The sequence below is a fragment of the Pelodiscus sinensis genome, chromosome 3 (genome assembly GCF_052426305.1).
Source record: "Pelodiscus sinensis isolate ZL-2025 chromosome 3, ASM5242630v1, whole genome shotgun sequence".
Taxonomy (NCBI): Eukaryota; Metazoa; Chordata; order Testudines; family Trionychidae; genus Pelodiscus; species Pelodiscus sinensis.
Window position 1 is genome coordinate 165,947,138 of NC_143054.1, and position 20,276 is coordinate 165,967,413.

General features: G+C 45.7%; 1 protein-coding gene across 4 annotated transcripts in view; it reads left to right on the forward strand.

Annotated features, from left to right (window-relative positions):
- The first annotated feature begins 5,024 nt into the window (after nucleotides 1–5,024).
- Nucleotides 5,025–20,276, forward strand: part of STPG4 (sperm-tail PG-rich repeat containing 4) — a 40,613-nt gene continuing 25,361 nt past the window's right edge. For 2 of the 4 annotated variants that reach the window (XM_025185856.3, XM_089777495.1), the window contains exons 1-2: nucleotides 5,025–5,414; nucleotides 13,575–13,646. In XM_025185856.3, the coding sequence (XP_025041641.1) occupies nucleotides 5,346–5,414; nucleotides 13,575–13,646 (141 nt within the window). In that variant the 5' untranslated portion in view covers nucleotides 5,025–5,345. The remainder of the gene's footprint in view (nucleotides 5,415–13,574; nucleotides 13,647–20,276) is intronic. The other 2 variants (XM_025185855.3, XM_025185857.3) reach the window with 1 other exon arrangement.

Genomic DNA, 20,276 nt, shown 5'->3' on the forward strand with positions numbered 1-20,276 from the left:
GTCTTGAACCGGGTGCAGAGTTGACTTGTCTTGGTTGATTAGAAGGCCTAGACGACTGAGGAAGGTCGTGGTTGTATGTATCATAGAGGCCGTTTCGGCGTACGAGGATCCCTTTAGAAGGCAGTCGTCTAGATAGGTAAATATGACGACGTTTTGTCGTTTGAGATACGCCGTTACGACCGCCAGTACCTTCGAAAATACCCTCGGAGCTGATGAGAGACCGAAGGGAAGAACCTTGTACTGGAAGTGATCTGGTCCCAACGTGAAGCGTAGGTAGCATCTCTGGGAGGGGTGGATGGTTACATGGAAATAGGCATCTTTGAGGTCGAGGGCTGCAAACCAGTCCCCTTGATCTAGTGCAGGAATGATTGTGGAAAGTGTGACCATCTTGAAATTCTGTTTCTTGAGAAACTTGTTCAGTTTGCAGAGGTCCAATATAGGTCTCCAACCCTCTGTTTGTTTTTCGGTTAAGAAATAGTTTGAGTAAAACCCTCTCCCGTGGAACTCTTGGGGTACCTTTTCTACAGCTCCAATGAGGAGGAGTCGATCGATTTCTTGTTTTAGAAGGGTTTCGTGAGAGTGGTCCCTGAAGAGGGACGGGATAGGGGGAAGGGTAGGGGGGACAGAGGTAAATGGGATGGTGTAGCCCACTCGAATTATCTCTAAAACCCAGCGGTCCGATGTTATGGATTCCCATTGAGGAAGGAATGGCCGCAAACGGTGGGTAAATAGATGGCCATGTTGAACTCGTGGTAGATCGTAAGAGAGGTGTTGTAGGCCCTCGACCAAATCTTCAAATTTGTTGTTTAGATGGTTGGGTAGTTGGTGGGCGGGCCTGGTTGGGGTGCCTTCTGGGACCTCGTTGCCTTGGTCTAGTGTCTTCATAGGGCCTCTGTGGTCGATTGTATTGCCCATATCGGTATCGGTTGTATGAGTTATATGGGGTGTATCGTCCACATTTATAGGGCGGCGTGTACATGCCCAACGTGTGAAGTATGGACTTATAATTTTTGCTGTTATGGATCATTTCGTCCGTAGTAGCTGCAAATAGCTTTTGCTTGTCGAATGGCAAATCTTCCACTTTAGGCTGGAGTTCGCGGGGAACTCCTGACGACTGGATCCAAGAAGCTCTACGCATGACCACCGCTCTAGCTGTAATTCGGGCTGCGGTGTCAGCAACATCCATTGCGGTTTGGAGAGTGGTGCGGGTGATCATATGGCCCTCATGAACTATTGCTTTCAAGATGGATCTTTTGGACTCAGGGAAATGTGGCACCAGTTCTCCCAGTTTCGAGTAATTGTCAAAGTCATGATTTGCTAAAAGAGCGGAGTAGTTTGATATTCTGAGTTGTAGGGTGGAAGAGGAGTATACCTTCTTGCCAAAAGAGTCCAACTTTTTGTGGTCCTTGTTTGCATTGCCCAACTTGTATTGTGGGAGCTTTGCACGTTGTTGTGCTGAGTCTACGACTAATGAATTAGGTTGTGGGTGTGTGAAGAGAAAGTCGTTGTCTTTTGATGGGACAAAGTACTTCCTGTCGATTCTCTTATTAGTTGGTTGAATGGATGCAGGTGTTTTCCAGAGGTCTTCCGAGGTCTCCATTATTGCCTCGTCTATAGGCAGGGCAATCTTGCTATGTAATGTAGGATGGAAATTTTTTAGCAATTGGTACTGTTTCTTCTGGACCTCTTGCAGGGAAACATTCTGGCTTGTCGCTACCCTCTTGAATAGTTCCTGGAACTGTTTTAGATCATCAATTGGTGCAGAATCTGATGGTACTACGGCTTCATCTGATTGTGTATCGGGAGCATCAGAATGTGTGACATTTATTGAATGAATGTCTGATTCATTGTCAGAGATTCGGTCCGCCTCTTCATCCGATAGAGTTGCTGGAGGTAGGGGCTGCGGCCGAGATGAGCTTCTCCGGGATGGAGTGGGGTGAGTTGGGGAGCGTCATCCACATGGCTCCCAGTGTTCCCAGGGTCCCCATTGTGGTGGATAAGGTGGGGGTGGGTAAGACCAGTATGGGTGCCATGGATTCTGTTGTGGTGGAGCCCTGTAATGATGGGAGCGAGACTGCCTAGGTGATGCGTGTCTCGAGGAATAAGACATGTGGTGGTCATCCTCAGGAAGAGGAGCGTCTTGGCCGGATAAGAGTGATGTAGACCTGGGAGGGGATAGCCTTGATGGGGACCTCCCAGGTGAGTAAGATGTGGAAGGCAGGCATTGATAGTAAAGGCTGCTGTATGAGTCAGTTTCCTGCTGAGGCTGATCGCTAGCAGTCTCATCTGGCTGCCTGTCTGGTTGTGCTGGCAGCGTTAGTGCAGCATCATGCTGCTTAGTTGGAGCTGGTGCCGGGCGCTTAGCAGGCTGTAATTCGCTCTGCTGCGGTGCCGTGGCTTTAGTCGGCACCGCAGCTTTAAGCTGTGCTGTGGCTTTCAGCGCCGCCGGAGCTTGAGGCAGCGTCGGGGCTGGAAGCGGTGCCGCGGTTTGAAGCGGCACCGCAGTTTGCTTCGGCGCCGGCTTTTCTTGCCCTGCTGGCTGTTTGGAGCGCTCCCGGGGCCGCTCAGCTGTAGCGCGCCCCAGTGCCGGTGCGGAGTGGGAGGATCGCACCGAAGCCTTTGTGGCAGGTGTCCTCCTGCTCTGGTGTGCCTCTCCTCCATGTTTTGGAGAGGAAGAGGCTGGTAGGGAGCGGGATGGTGAGGGTCTGACCCTAGGCTCACTCCTGGAGGGTGTGGGGGGGCTCTTGTCACATTGCCGCCTGTTCCCCAGCAGGCTGTAAAGCCTTTTCAAATAAAATCATTCTTAGGCGGAGCTCTCGGTCCTTTCTGGCTCTCGCTGTGAGTGAATTGCAATGAGTGCAGCTGTGGGGAGAGTAAGATTCCCCCAAACAGCGAATGCACTTTGAATGCCCATCTGAAGCTGGCATAGGATCCTGGCATTGGTCGCATTTTTTAAAGCCCGAGGAGCCGGACATGGCCGGTTCTCTCCTCTTTGAGCTTGTTCTATGTATTTATTTGGCTGTTACTGTTGTTCTCGTCTGTCTCTGTGTGTTGTTTTTTTTTTTTTTTTTTTAACTCTTTTCTTTCTTTCCTGTGTTGAACAGCTGTGAGAACGCCGGTACCTCAGAGTCCCGGTTTGAAGCGGATTCAAGCCCCCTGAGGGGGGATTTAGGTAAGTGTATTCTTCTTGTTACTAGGTTTTTTTTGGTTTTTTTTGTTTTTTGAAAGAAACAAGGAAAGCTAACTTGGAATAACAGGGGAAAAGAACTATGACTAAACTGGAGAGGAGAGTAGTCAGAGAGTCTGACAGGGAGCTCCTGTTTGCTCCATCCGCTGACGAGGGCGGTTAAAGAGGAACTGAAAGGGAGGGGGTTGAGCCGCGCTCCTCAGGAGGCGGGAAGGGCTCGAGACGCCTCCTGGGCATGCGTGGCTCAACAGGGAAAACTGCTATACAAAGCTCCGATCTGAGGCTCAGGGCGACCCTTCACCTACAGTGGAGCACCCACGGGGACACTACTCGAAGAAGAATTATTTATTATCACCCTGCACACTTGCAATAGTACAGCCAGGAGCAGTCTGGAGTCACCAGGTTCAAGACAGCAGTTGCCACACGCTTCTCTACCGAGAGGGCAGTTCTCATTCTGATGATCTTTATGCAGCAGGTCGAGGGCCAGCTCAGCATACAGTTCCACAAAGGTGGTTTTATGCATCCTAAAGCTCTAGCCACTGCTCTTCATCCCGCACCTGCCTGATGATGCAATCCCACCCCTCAGAACTGGTTTTCTTAGCTCAAATGCAACAGTCTACCCTATAGTGCTGCCCTTGGAGTGCAAAAAGCAATGTTAAATTGCTGCTGTCTGTGTCGTGCAGAATGCCACGCGCCTCAGAGTCTTCCTCTGTCAATAACTTGAAGATTCACTGCGCTGCCATGTGTGATGACCTCATGACATTTAACAGAGCCTGGGAGAGATGAGCAGGCTCCATCCCCTCTCATGGCAGGATGCTGGAGTGCACAGGAAAGAATGTCACTTGAAAGAATGGCACGAAAGGAAGGTGGAAACCACTGGGGCCACTGGAAACAAAGCAGTGCCTGATGGGACTTTTAGCAGAGTCCCAAGATGTGTTCCACATTTCCACAATACCTACTGGCAGATGGTGTCGCCAGGCCTGTGGGATACATACCCACCATGCGTTGCTCACATTGTTGATTATGATTGATCCATGCTGCGGACATGATCTGTCGACAGAGGGAGCAAGTGTAAAGACCCTTTGGTAACTTTGCATTTGTCTTTTTTTTTTTTTCTCGTGGACATTAGTTTTACTGACAAGGCTTTGTAGAGTAGACAATTCCTAAGACTGTAAATAAGGCACATTTTTACCAGTGGGGGTAATTAATCATTGTAACAATTTACCACCTAAGATTGTAGTGGTTCTCCGTCACTGGCTATTTTAAAATCAAGCTTGGATGGTTTTCTAAAAGCTACGATACAGGGATTATTTTGTGTTATACAGGAGATCTGTCTGTATGTTCACAATAGACCTTTCTGGGCTTGAAATCTGAGAGAGGTAGTGACTTACTGATCTGGTTTCACTGCTAGGTGTCAAGCAGACTGAAGTGGCCCATTTTAACAGATCTGTGGAGTTTATTAGTTGAATAAGGTAGTATTCCAGTAAGCATGGACAAATTTTCCTAATATTTAAAAGTTAGGTACAAGAAGGCTCTATCAGAATCATGAAAGAGCTTGTGTTTAGTGCTGCCTGAAAAGATGCATTGCTTAAAAAAAGTTAAGGTAGCATAAATCAGTGAGATGGAAACAGGCAACTAGACTGAGGATACAAGTTATAGGGAAGGTGAATAAGCATTATACATTAGGTGTCATGGACAAATGGCAATGGAATAAACTAAAAAACTAAGGAAAACTGTATTTCATAGAAGTGTAATGGCACGATGTGTGTCCAAAGCTATCCCCCCTGTTAGGTGTTTATGGTGTGTGTTACATCACAATGGCTCCTTTTAACGGACACTGTGTATCAACTGACTTCTTTGCCATCCAAGGATGAGAGGTGGCAGCTTGGATCTGTTTTATTCTCTGGTGTGTGTTGTCCTTACAGGGGCCTGTTGACAACCCTGTTCTTCAGCATAACTGTGTGGGGGAGAGGTCCACACTAGTCCTGAGAGTTGACAGCAAGATAACAAAGGATCAGTCAAAGCACAGAATCAGTGGTCTCCTAGCAACAGAGCTGTTAGTAGGACAAAGCTAGGCTATCTCAGGCTCCTGCTGCTCCCCCCTTCAATACAGTATCTGTAACTATGGTGGCCGGAAGGATATAGGCACCAAGGGAAGATGGTGGGTGGACCCCGCCCCGGAATCAGGATTAACATGGAAGAAGAAACTGACAGTCTGCTGGAAAAGGTACTTTCATGTTGTACCCCATTCTTTTTTGGGGGGGATGGGATATAATATCTAGACTGGGAACTAGCGGATGAACATGTGGGAGATGACTGACTCGGAGTACTAAGCCAGGGAGGGAATAGGTTACTGACTGAGGGCTTGCTAGTGTGCATGGGATTGGGTGTGTCTAGACTACAGGGTTTTTCGAAAAAAGTGGCCTTTTTTCAAAAAAACTTCCCCTGAATCTAGACTGCTGCCGTGTTCTTTCAAAAGTAAATCGAAAGAATGCGGCAGTTTTTTCGACTGAGGAAAACCTCATTTTGTGAGGAATAACACTTTTCAAAAGTGCTCTTTTGAAAAAAGGCGCTATGTAATGCAAACTGTGCCTTTTCGAAAGAGAGCATCCAGACTGCCTGAGTGCTCTCTTTCGAAAAAGCGACTTGCTTTTTCAAAAGTACTGGTTGTAGTCTAGACACTCTTTTTCGAAAGTAGGCTTGCAGTCTAGACGTAGCCCCTGAGAGTTACAGCTGTTGAGTTGGAGGGAATAACACCCTCGTAGGCTACAGCAGCTGGGTGAGCCTAAAAGTAATGCAGATGAGAGTGGGGCCTTTTTTTACAGAGGTGATAGGGAAATCCTATCAGGGGGTTCTTAATGTAGCTTAGGAAGATTTAGTACTTTGCTCTGAGAGATAAGGGCGGTTTCTACACCTGCTCATTGGACACTGTGGATCAATTGCATTTCTTTCTGAGTTCAGACTCACTAGTAGAGTGACCAATCATTTGGCTTCAAAGAGGTTTTTCTTCCTTCTCAGCCTTGCATTCTTCAGTTTGTCTTCTGCCTAGGCTGTAAGCACGTGCCTTCAGCTCTTTGTGGAGCATTCAACTAGCTGGCCAGCAGAAACTGGCTCAGATTTGGCAGTGCCCAAATTCTGTAAGTAGCTGGCTCCTGTGCCATCATTGCAAAACCCCTTCTTGCTTTCTCGCAAGTCTGCTTTGAGCAGACTTAGGCTTGGTGCACCCTCTCCCACTCAGCACTAGCAGAATGGCCTCTTATAGAAGTGATATCCTCACTAGCACTAGTTGAGACAACTCGTTCTGCATGACTCTTCAGTAGGAAGCCAAAATTAGGAGCTCAGATTCCTACTTCCTCCTCCCCTTTCAAGATGGACACTCAAGAGTTAACTCACCCTCTCCCTCCCCCATGCATATACGTCACCGAAGAAAAATTAATAATAGCTAGCACTGAAATAGAAGACCCTGAGGACTTAAGTAGGGCTTCTGTGATGTATTGACTTGTTTCAAGTCGTCTGCACAGGAAGAATTTCATCCTCAATCCCTTGAGTGCCATACCCCAAGGTCTCCTGTAGCACATCCTTCAAATTCATAATGAGAGGAGTTTTTCAACCGTCAAAGCCACAGTCCAACCAAAAGTAACTTTGTCCCTTTACACCTTTCTGTCTGCCTCATCTTTTATTTCAAAGGGCTTGGCCTGGAAACAGGAGCTTCTTTGTAGTCAGTCATCTTATTTCACAATCCACACTTTGCAGCAGCCGAACTGGACCCCCACCAGTGTTCCCTGTTCCTGTCACCCAGGAGAGATTCAGGTGCCACTCAGCTGATTAGCAGAGTGCGCACAGCTGGCAGCATGTGTTTCTAATGGTGGTGCACATCCACACATGTTTTGGTGCACATCAGAAAAAAATATTCCACACACAGATGGAAAAAATTAGAGAGAACTCTGACCCCTACACTATTGACTCATGCAGTCACAGTCACCTTAGCTGTATAGAAGGAATCAGGTAGGCATAATGAGAAAATTGGAGGAGAAACTCTCATTCCACGTAACAGTGTGGCAATCAGCAGTGGTAGGACATACAGAAAAAGTTAATGCTTTGAGTGCTTACTCATCCATTCCAGTGTTGGGGTGTGTGCTCATCAGATGAACTGGCACTGGAAGCTTTTTCCTCTGTGGTATCTGTAGGGAACAAACTCTGGCTCCCGTTGGAGTGGGGCACAAATAGGCCAGTACAAGGGATGCCGATGCCCCACTCCCTCCCTTAGTTCCCTCTAAGTGCCAGTGTCGGGGCTGGAACACTAACCCTTGCTCAGTGACAGCTGAGGAGGGACACAAGGGGGGAACAGGTTACATGACAACTCCTCCCACATGACTCCTGTCTGTGCTACCCCTAATCTGGGGAGGGCCATTCCTAGAAGGGTGCGGAGCCCGAGACAACCCCTTCCACTCCAGGTCCTGCCTCTTCCCACCTCTCCTTGCCCCTGCTCCACTCCTCATACCCCCTCCATCTCTTCCCCCAAATCTCTGCCCCTGCTTTGACCCACTTCTCCCAGCCCCGCTTTACCCTCTCAGAGATGTAGGGAGGGAGGTGTGGCACTTAGCTGGGGCACCCCGCTCTGGCAGCAGCTCTTAGGTGGGGAGGGTCATGGTGCTCCATGTACTGCTGCCCACAGGCACCACCCGTGCAGCTTCCATTGACCGCAAGGGTGGGGTCAGTGCATGGAGACACCTCGCCCCCAAGACCGCAAGGATATACTGGCAGCAATGTGGAGCGAGTAGGCAGCAAGCTGCTCTACCCCCTCTTCTGGGCTGCTGGTGGTGGCAGGGGGGCCCCCGGGCCATTTCAAATCTCCCAAGAATGGTAGGTGGGCCAGGAAATGCAAAGAGAGGAGGGGGGAATGTATGGGGGTAGCAGGTGGGGCCAGAGGAGAGACCTGGCCCTGAACTTTGCTGGAGCAGTGCCCCCAGGCCAGGAATATTCTTGCAGTCCAGGCACCATCAGCCTGTATAACTCACTGCCACTGCTCCTAAGTCCAAGTACAGGACAGGACATAAGCAAAGTTCATGCAGACTTGGGCAAGGGGACCCAACCCGTCCCATGAGCTGCTCCCCACTCGTGAAGGCACTGGAGGCAAGTGGTACCTAACAGTGCCTTCCTCCATGGAAGCCTTGCAGGCAGCAAGAGATATTTTCTTCCTACTTGTGCTGCCAACTCCATGGGTAGAGAGGCCCAAGGAGCCTGCCCTCCGGCCCACTTCAAGGGGAAAATCACCAGGGATGCCCTGAAAATCCCCACGACTGTGCTAGCAACCTCCAAAACCGCATCCCAGCCCACAAGCCCAAAATCAGGTGAATTCCAGGCACAGGTCACCAGACTCTGGGCACTGATTGTCAGGATCTTGACACCAGTCCCCGGAGCCCTGACGCTTGTCTCTGGACCCACTGCCAGAACCTTATGACCAATCTCCAGAGCTTGGATACTGATCATAGGACCTTGCTGCTGGTTGCTGTAACCAGTCATCGGAGTTCCATCACCGGTCATTGCAGGGTCAAGAGCCATGCTCCTGGCCATCACAACCAGCCCACCGCACAGTATAATCATTTCTGTCACTTGCCACATGTGCGGCATAGCTCAGCAGGCTCCTGGTACCGCTTCCCAAACAGCAGGTGAGAGGCCACTGGGCAGAGTAGGGAAACTTACCCTTTGGTGGTACCTGTATGGTCACCAGAGGATGAATATTTATCCTCAGTCTCAGACAACGAGGAGTCACAAGCCCCCACCAACCAGCCATTAGGCCAGCCTACAAATGTGTGGCCACAAGGCCAATGGCTGGGGCACTGGCAAGGGTATAACCCCTGGCTATGTGCGGATGTTGCAGATCATGCAGTCAGTCTCAAGGGCATTGGAAGGACCTTCAACACCAGTATACTGCCCCCTCCCATCCCCCAGGCTCACAGTTTGGATCAGGTCATCCTCGTTATCATCACTTGATGAGGCAGTTGCAGGTTCCTCACAGTGGGTGCCCCCAGGATGATGCAAAAGCCCACCAGGAGCTGCTTACAAGAGTTGCAGCCAGCCTGGGACTAACAGCAGAGGAGATGTCTGAATCAGTGGACTCAGTATTTGACGTGCTGGCGGCAGCAACACCAGCAAAGGAGGTTCTGCCAGCCCAACCAGCAGTTCACAACACTCCCCTTCAGCTTAGTGATAGTGCCAAGAATGTCTACAGAGTTCACGGCAGAAGTTGAAGCTTATCTCAGGCATTGGAGGATCCCGATCTATCCCCACCTGGATGACTGGCTTGCCAAGAGTTGCTCCAAGAACCAGGTGAAATACAGTATCAGGATATTAGGAGCCACTTGTCATGCCTTGGGCCTGCCCCATTCAGAGAATAGAGTCCATAGGTGCAGTGCTCAACTCTGTTGAAGCTAGGGTATTCTGACCACAAACTATGTTCACAGCCCTGTCAGATCTTATATCCCATGTCATTGCATACCTGTTCACCAAAGCTCGGGGCTGCCTCAGACTCCTCGGGGCACATGGCCATGTGCACCTATGTGGTCCAACATGCAAAGCTACCGCTAAGATTCCTCCAAATGTCACTGTCATCAATCTACTTCTTAGCCAAACACTCCTTGGACAGACTTCTCATGACCCCCCCCCCCCCAAGTTCTTGCCTCCCTCCAACAGTGGTGTAACCCACACCTAGTAATGAAAGGAGTTCCATTCATGGCTGCATGGCGCAGGGTGTCTCTGGTGTCAGGTGCCTCCGACCCTGACTTGAGAGCACATCTCAGTCCCCTTGCAACTCAGGGACTATGGTTGCAGGAAAAACTGATGCTTTCCTACTGTCGTGGGTGGACAGTCTCATGTGCATCTTTTCACCAATCCCACTAGTCAGCAAGGTTCCTCTCCAAGATCAAGGGACAAGGCATGCCTCATCATGATCGCCCCTGCCTGATTTTGCCAGCTTTGGTTCTTCTGAGAGTGCCTGCTCATGTCTATTCAACATAGGTGTGTGTGCATGCCACATGCACCAGTCTGGAAGTTTTTCCCTATGTAGTACCTGTATGAGCCAGGATCCTCAACTCTTTGGAGTGGTGCACACATGACACACTATATAAGGCACCCCCCAGCCCCTTCCTCCTCAGTTCCTACTTATGACCAGTGATGGTGCTTGGAACAGCGTGCTCCAGCCTTGGCTGCAGCAGGCACTCCCTTTGCATTGTTGATAGTTCTAAATGAACTGCTAAGTACCCATAAATTGTTGAACTTTGATTCTCCTAAATAGATTTTGTCTGGGAAGGTGGGCCTTGCTCCCCTCCCCCCCAGCTTCATAGCCTGCATTTGAGCCACAGGCCCATGCCAGTCAGAGATCCAAATACTGACTGCATTCGTTGCCTGGGGAAAGGTCACATCTTGGAAAAGAGTCACATTTGCAGGCCCTTTCTTCCCAGAACTATTAAAGAGCGAAGAATTCATCTTAGAGGGCTCTTAATGGAGTCTACACTTGCTCCACGGGACCAGCGGTTGGACTCGGCACTGAGTATCAGTGTCTTGGTGTGCAGTGGAACACTAGTATTGATGGCTCAGCAGTGGTCATCGCCCACAGCTTTGGCCGGGCCTGCTAGGAAGCCAGGCAAAGACAAGTCCCTTCATAAGGACAAAGGGAAGAAGAGTGACAAGCTAACAGACAGGCTGGAGAAGGCCCAAAAGGCACCAAGCCCTGCACCTGGGTCATCTTCATTGATGTTGGAGGACCATCTCCCCTCCATCACATTCTCCATACACTGCACAGTCACTTAGCAAGCCACCCTGGATTTGGCAAAGCTGTGCTGCAATCCACAGGTCCATGAATTCCTACCCACCTCCAAAGTTATCTTTTGTAACTGTTGATCTTTGGGGTGTGTTGTTCATGTCCATTTCACGACCCACCTGCCTTCCTCTTTGGCAGAGTTAGAGCAAGAAGGAACTGAGGGAAAGTGGGAGGAGGGCCCCTCAGTGCCCCTTATATCATGGTATCTGCATGCCACTCCAGAGGGCTCCAGACATAGCCCCTTAGGATTCCACTAAGGGTACGTCTACACTGCGGGGTTTTCCAGAGGTAGCCCGGAAAAGCTCTGCCATGTCCAAGGAACACATTTACTCCTTCACTTTTTTTGTGGAAGAGCAAATGCGCTCTTTTGGGGAGCCCTGTATATCTTGTTCTATGAGGGATAAGAGCTCTGCCGAAAGAGGAGGCTTTTCCGCCATTTGGCCCCATGTAGACAGGGCCAAATGGTGGAAAATCCTCTTCTGGAAAAGCAATGGAAAAAGCTTTGCAATTTGTGTAGCTTTAAAAAAAAAAAAAAAAGAAAAAAGAAAAACCAATAGTGTAGACCTAGCCTAAGGAAAAAGATTTCTGGCACCATGCGTGTGGTGAACACAGACACCTACCATGGAATAGCTATGTGCAGCACATCTTGAAGAACAACAGTTACAAATGGTGAGTAACCATTTTTTAAACTGGGGGGGATAGCTCAATGGTTTGAGCTATTGCCTGCTAAACCCAGGGCTGTGAGTTCAATCCTTGCAGAGGCCATTTGGGGCAAAAATTGTCAGGGCTGGTACTTAGTCCTGCTGTGAAGGCAGTGGACTGGACTCAATGACCTTTCAAGGTCCCTTCCAGCTCTAGGAGATGGGCAATCTCCATTAATTTTTTAATATTCAAAATAAGATTTTGGACAAATAATATTTTAAATGGTCATTAGTGGTATACAATCTCTTGAAGATAAATTAATTTTAAGTAATGGAGAAGCATGATGTAGAGTAAGGATGACATTTTCAAAGATGCCAAAGAGAATTAGGGGCCAACTTTCTATTTAATTTCAATGAAATCAGAGCACCTGCCACCCCTGAGGTGCCTTTGAAAAAAGTCCCAGCCTGTGTGTCTATACCCATGGTCACCAACCAGTAGATCGCGATCTACCGGTAGATCTCAGGGGCTCCAAGAGTAGCTCTTGAGCCCTCTCTGAACTGCGCACCTGCGCAGTACATTTACATTAGATTTCCTCATGTAATGTAGGCGGGGCTTCAAGGAAGGGGCGGGGTAGTAGATCTTCGCCTGTTCTGAGACTTAAAAAGTGATCTTGGGTGTAAAAAGGTTGGAGACCACTGGTCTATACCAACAGCCCATGTTACAGTCACAACCATGCTAGTAACAACTGGGATTGAAAAGAGCTCTTGGTTGCTCAGCTCCTTTGAACAATGTGGATCGTACTTTTTTTCTCCCATATGAGCGAAACTAGATTGCCCCCCATAGGCAGCCCATAGCCTTCTTTTTCAGCTTTTCTTTATTTAAAAAAGTCCATGGGAATCTGAGTGTTTATTACAACAATTTAAAATGTTTAAATGAAAATGTGAGTAAAACATTAAATTCTAGGTAAATAATGAGGGATGGAAGACACTGGGGGGCAACAATTAGAGAAAAGTGAGCATACTTCTGACTTGGTTTCAGATACTGAGCCATCAATTCTCTTTTCTGAGTGGGGAGCAGGTTACACGGAGTTCCAGCCGCCCGTTTTTTTTAGGGCTCAGGCACTAACACAGGCACATGCATGTGTGTTTGTCTCTGTGTCTCCCATCGTATTTCTTTACTTTATGAAAAAGGCTTGCATTTACAAGAGGACTAATTTATTATTAACAAACACATCCACCTAAGGTAATGTATTGAATTTTCTTAACCTAATCAGTATAATAATGCTACCAAATACTCAGGAATCTTTCAGTAAAAATTAGTAAGAATAAAAAAATGAAGGCCATTGTCTACAGCACAGACTTACAACATAAATATGATGTGGTTTCCAGACAATAGCTCAACCAATGCCCACAACAGAGCTACATCATATAGTTTGAGTAACATGGTTTCAACTCTACTATGGAGAGGGAGAAATAGGAGTTTGCTCCTTCATTACATTTTAATAATCTGTCACTGAGAAAGTTAAGGAACTTAGCAAAGAAATTCTGCTATAAATCTCATCTCATTTATGCTCCCAGAAGTTGTGCCCATTTTAAAATGTTCCTCCAATCTTGAATTCTCAAGTCTTAGTAGACACTCCGATCAGTTTCATTCTAAATCAGATCATACAAGTGAAAAGTTCAAGCAATGATTCAATAATGCAAAAACTTTCTATTAAAAATAACATTTAATTTAATAAAGAACTACTCTAAAAGAAACCCTTAAACGTAGTCGAACTCTGTCTCATGTGTTGAAGTTTAGGATGACAGGTTAGATAGACTGTATATCTTTAAGTATAATTACAAGTTATAAACTGTCGTATTTAGCCTAAAGGAACAATTGTAGGAACATGTGGATGCTGTGCAATAAATCTTTGTTTTTTAACAGGCCTCTGAGAAAGCAAGAGAAAGAGAAACATCTTTGGGACGAAGAGATACATGGTGGAGCCTCTCACTTAGAGTATGCGTATTTTAGTTCATATGTTTTACAGTACTTATGCACAGTTGTGCATGTGAGCAATGCTACAAACAGGAATATTCCCACAGACTTCATTGAAGTTGCTTGCTGAGTGTAAGAGTGGACCTTAGCTAAGGGTACGGCTACACTGGTGTTTTTTTCGAAGAAGGCATGCAAATTATGTTCGCATTTGCATACCTTCTTCTGTTTTTTTTTCCCCGGAAGATGATTTGCCGATATTTGGCCTGCCTACATGGGGCCAAATGTTGGAAAAAAACTCTCTTTCGAAGGTCCCCTTATTCCTTGCAAAATGAAGTTTACAGGGACTTTCAAAAGAGAGTTTTATTTTTCTGACATTTGGCCCTGTGTAAACAGGCCAAATATCAGAAAATCCTCTTCCAGAAAAAAACAAAAAAATGGAAGAAGGTATGCAAATACATGGTCATCCAGATCTTCTTGTATGATATTCTGGTCCTCCTCCATTTTGACAATACCTCCCTACTTTGTGTCATCCACATATTTTATTAGCGCACACCCACTTTTTGTGCCAATGTCAGAAATATAAACGTTAAATTAGACTGCTCCCAAAACTGATCCCATGACTCAGCCCCTGCAAGCACACCAGCAAGAAGACAGGTTTCTAAGCCCTTCTCGTTAGCATTGTGCTGTGTCTGCTCTGAGTTAGAGCTTGAGCTGGGGACTTAAAGGGGCAGAAGAAGAAATGCCACTGCCAGCTAACCCTGCAATAAGGAGACAGGAGCACCCTACTGTAAAAAAAGAATTGTCTTTCATTCTGTATCCCCAGATATCTGTCCTTTATTGCATTGCTAACCACATTTCCAACCCTTCAGCACCTGCAATTGTGATCTCTTCCCCAGTGTTCAGGAAGGTTGCATGTGTTACAACTCCATCACATAGCGTTCCCATTGAGGGCATAACAGAGTTTCCATGTTTGAGAGGGATATTTGAAATTAACAAGACTGCTCTTCTACCTCTGCCACGAGGAGCAAAGCCCTTAGTGTTAAAGGTATTTTTGTTCCTAACTGGAAATTAGGGGAAATTAGGAGCTTAAATGCCTTTGAAGATCTGGTCCCAAAAGTTCAGTGCCTTTTGAAAGCCACACTGCATAAGAACATGAGAATGGCCATTCTGGGTCAGACCAAAGGTCCATCCAGCTCAGTACCCTGTCTGCCAACAGTGGCCAATGCCAGGGAGTAAATCGAACAGCTAATGATCAAGCAATCTCTCTCCTGCCATCCATCTCCATCCTCTGACAAACAGAGGCTAGGTACACCATTCCTTACCCCTACTGGCTAATAGCCATTTATGGATTTAACCTCCATGAATTTATCTAGTTCTCTTTTAAACCCTGTTATAGTCCTAGCCTTCACAACCTCCTCAGGCAAGGAGTTCCACAGATTGACAATGCGCTGTGTGAAAAACTTCCTTTTATTTGTTTTAAACCTGCTGTCCATTAGTTTCATTTGGTGGCCCCTAGTTCTTATATTATGGGAACAAGTAAATAACTTTTCCTTACTCACTTTCTCCACACCACTCATGATTTTATAGATCTCTTTCATACCCCCCCTTAGTCTCCTCTTTTCCAAGATGAAAAGTCCCAGTCTCTTTAATCTCTCCTCACATGGGACCCATTCCAAACCCCTCATCATTTTAGTTGTCCTTCTCTGAACCTTTTCTAATGCCAGTATATCTTTTTTGAGATGAGGAGACCACATCTGTACACAGTATTCCAGATGTGGGCATACCATGGATTTATATAAGGGCACTAAGATATTCTCTGTCTTATTCTCTATCCCTTTTTTAATGATTCCTAACATCCTGTTTGCTTTTTTGACTGCCGCTGCACACTGCGTGGATGTCTTCAGAGAACTATCCACGATGACTCAAGATCTCTTTCCTGATTACTTGTAGCTAAATTAGCCCCCATCATATCGTATGTATACTTGGGGTTATTTTTTCCAATGTGCATTACTTTACATTTATCCACATTAAATTTTATTTCCCATTCTGTTGCCCAATCACTTAGTTTGGTGAGATCTTTGTGAATTTCTTCACAGTCTGCTTTGGTCTTAACTACCTAGAACAGTTTAGTATTCTCTGCAAACTTGGACACCTCATTGTTTACCCCATTCTCCAAATCATTTATGAATATTTTGAATGGGATTGGTCCTAGGACTGACTCTTGGGGAACACCACTAGTTACCACTCTCCATTCTGAAAATTTACCATTTATTCCTACCCTTTGTTTCCTGTCTTTTAACCAGTTCTCCACCCATGAAAGGAGCTTCCCTCTTATCCCATGACAACTTAATTTATATAAGAGCCTTTGGTGATGGATCTTGTCAAAAGCTTTCTGGAAATCTAAATACACTATATTTACTGGATTTTCCCTTGTCCACATGTTTGTTGACCCCTTCAAAGAACTCTAATAGATTAGTAAGACATGATTTCCCTTTACAGAAACCATGTTGACTTTTGCCCAACAAATTATGTTCTTCTACGTGTCTGACAATTTTATTCTTTACTATTGTTTCAACTAATTTGCCCGGTACTGACGTCAGACTTACTGGTCTGTAATTGCTGGGATCACCTCTAGAGCCCTTTATTGGTGTTACATTAGCTATCTTCCAGTCATTGGGTACAGAAGCCAAATTAAAGGATAGGTTACAAACCATAGTTAATAGTTCCGCAATTTCACATTTGAGTTCTTTCATAACCCTTGGGTGAATGTCATCTGGTCCCGGTGACTTGTTACTGTTAAGTTATTCAATTAATTACAAAACCTCCTCTAATGACACTTCATTCTTTGACAAGTCCTCAGATTTGTCACCTACAAAGGACAGGTCAGGTAAGGGAATCTCCCTAACATCCTTAGCCATGCAGACTGAAGCAAAGAATTCATGTAGTTTCTCCGCAATTACTTTATTGTGCTCCTTATTTAAGTGTGCCTTTTCTATCTCGATTGTCCAGGGGCCCCACTGGTTGTTTAGCAGGCTTCCTGCTTCTGATGTACTTAAAAACATTTTGTTACTACCTTTTGAGTTTTTGGCTAGCTGTTATTCAAACTCCTTTTTGGCTTTTCTTATTACATTTTTACACTTAATTTGACAGTGTTTATGCTCCTTTCTATTTACCTCACTAAGATTTGAGTTCCCCTTTTTAAAATATGTCTTTTTATCTCTCACTGCTTCTTTTACATGGTTGTTAAGCCACGGTGGCTCTTTTCTTGTTGTTCTACTATGTTTTTTAATTTGGGGTATACATTTAAGTTGGGCCTCTATTATGGTGTTTTTGAAAAATGTCCATGCAGCTTGCAGGGCTGTTACTTTAGTCACTGTACCCTTTAATTTCTGTTTAACTAACCTCCTCATTTTTGCATAGTTCCCCTTTTTAAATTAAATGCCAGTGTTGGGCTGCTAAGGTATTCTTCCCACAACAGGATTGTTAAATGTTATTATATTATGATCACTATTTCCAAACGGTCCTCTTGGACCAGATCCTGCATGCCACTCAGGACTAAATCGAGAATTGCCTCTCCCCTTGTGAGTTCCTGCACCAGCTGCTCTAAGAAGCAGTCATTTAAAGTATCAAGAAATTTTGTCTCTGCATCTCGTCCTGAGGTGATATGTACCCAGTCAATATGGGGATAGTTGAAATCCCCCACTATTATTGAGTTCTTTATTTTGATAGCCTCTCTAATCTTCCTTAGCATTTCATAGTCACTATTACTGTCCTGGTCAGGTGGTCGATAATTATAATAGATCCCTACTGTTATATTCTTATTAGAGCAGAGAATTACTATCCATAGTGATTCTATGGAACATGTTGATTTCATTTAAGATTTTTACTTCATTTGATTCTAAATTTTCTTTCACATATAGTGCCACTCCCCCACCCGCACGACCTGTTCTGTCCTTCTGATATATTTTGTACCCCAGAATGATTGTGTCCTATTGATTGTCCTCGCTCCACCAGGTTTCTGTGGTGCCTATTATATCAGTACCCTCCTTTAACACGAGGCATTCTAGTTCACCCATCTTATTTTGTAGACTTCTAGCATTTGTGTACAAGCACTTTACAAACTTGTCACTGTTTATTTGTCTGCCCTTTTCTGATGTGTCAGATTCTTTATGTGAATGTTTTTCGTCTGATCTGGCCATTTTGCATGAACATTTTGGAATGAATATTTTGCAACATTTTGGTATGAAATCTTCTGGTGTTTAACATGGAAGGGAAAGCTGCTGTCTTTTCTCCTTTTGCTTAATTGTGCAATATTGGAAATTTTCCTATTAACCCCTCGCTGACAATACACAGTGCCTTTCTCTAACATAGCTAGCTTTGAGACACCTAGTGCCGTAGGACTTCAGACTCTTTATTGCATTGTTCCTCACAACATCCTTCAGAGGGGTAGCCAAGTTAGTCTGTAATAGAAAAAACTTAAAAAACAACAAATAGACTAGTAGCACCTTAAAGACTAACAAAGAATGTAGATGGTATTATGAGCTTTCGTGGGCTTAACCCATTTCTTCAGATGACAGGAGTGTTAGAAGTCCAGATCCAAGAATAAATAAGGGAAAAAGGGGACGGGAGGGAGAGAGAAGAAAAAAAAGAGAGAAAACGAGAAAAAAAGGAGGGAAGGAAGAAAAAAGAGATAGTGAGTAGATAAGCTTCAGAGGGGTAGCAGAGTTAGTCTGTAAAAACTTAAAAAACAACAAATAGTCTAGTAGCACCTTAAAGACTAAATAGTTACAAGAGGCTGATAAGAACCATTAGCACATCCATTGTTTGATTGATAGGTTAAATCACAGGATGTGGAAAGTAGTGTGGGAGCCAGCCGATGTCTTTGTTCATACCATTTGCATAAAAATTAAACTTGTAAATGAAGTCAAGTTCCAATCCTTCTCTATGAATTTGGCTTGTGGGATTTGCCTGAAATAAAATGGTGACTTAGAAATCCATTAATGAGTGTCCAAGTAAATTAAAGTGTTCCCCAACAGGTTTTTGTGTATTGCCTTTTCGGATATCTGATTTGTGTCCATTAATTCTTTCCTGTAGAGACTGTCCAGTTTGGCCAATATACATGGCAGTGGGACATTGTTGGCATTTGATGGCATAGATCACATTAGTGGATGTGCAGGCAAATCCTGCACCTGTGAGGATGGAGAGAGGATGTTCTCAGTAATGACGGATGGCAGAACAAGGAGCAATGATCTTAATTTGCAGCAGGGGAGGTCTAGGTTGGATATTAGGAAAAATTGCTTTACAAGGAGGGCAGTGAAGCACCAGAATGGGTTACCTACAGAGGTGGTGGAATCTCCATCCCTAGAGGTTTTTAAGTACTGGCTTGACAAAGACCTGGCTGGGATGATTTACTTGAGGTTGGTTCTGCTTTGGGCAGGTGACTGGACTCGATGTCCTCCTGAGGTCTCTTCCAACCCTGTGATTTTATTATTCTATGAGATGGAGGAGTAGGAGGTGTCAGCCGATGGTCAGGGCAATGCGTGTGTGTGTTATACACCCGAGTCTTCAACTGCTAAGACACTAGATCCTGTCGCAGCGGGCGGCCTTAGGGGAGGCCGACAGGCACCCCGAGAAGTTTTACGTCCGTGTCTTTGACCGCTAGGACCGGGGTCCCTTCGCGGCGGGCAGCCAACAGGCTGACAGATGCCCCAGAGTTTACAGGGAGAGCTTATTACACCTCAGACTTTAACTGCTAGGACACATGATCCCTTTGCAGTGGGCAGCCTAGGCAAGGCTGAGAGGTGCCCCACGGATCTGTCCCTTGGAGGCGACACGATCCAAATGCCCCAGCTCTCCCTATATCTGTCCCTTATGACCGGCTGGAGTTTTTAATTGTGTTTGGCTCTGTTACAGCAACAGGAGGAGTCAGGTTAAAGCTTAAACAGTTACAGGTTTATTAAAGAGGTTTCTAAAGCATATGGTTACAATGGCTATTGCTCTATTTCTTAACTGCTAGCAAATTCAGATCTTAAAATGGTTACAGAGGGAAAAGGAGATAGCAAATAATGGTACCAAGTGACAGCTTAATCTTTAAAGAGCTCTGTTCTATGCATGCACTAAAACAAAAGGACACATACGGGTACAATTTTTACCCCCTTCTGCGTCCCTCGATTCCAGCGTGTCAGGCCAGGATCGGTCTCTCAATTCCTCGGAAAGATGAATACGAGGTGGGTATCCTCATTGAACCTTGGGAGGCAATTATCTAACCCGACCAGCAGGCAGATGGTAGATTGACACTCAGAGTGAGTGTGCTGCTGGACCCATCTTTATACCCGTGGGGTCACGTATTCTCTTCCTTATCTATGGCACCAAATGGTGCTAGTTCATCTTTGTGACGCCAGCTCTTACAAGGGAGTTGTGAACTTAATTTACACTTGTAAGAGAGATAACTAAATTGGAAGTACTGGACATTCTTTGCTCAGCAGGTGATTCTCCCCCCCCCCCCCCGAAGACGGCTGTGTGTTCATATCAATATAGGTGCCAGCCAAAGCAGTTCTCGCAGCCTCGAGGTCAGCAATTGGCATATTTCTGTTTACAGCCATCCAGGGTCACAGCAGCCAGCATATCCGGGCCTTCTGTCAAGGCATCAAA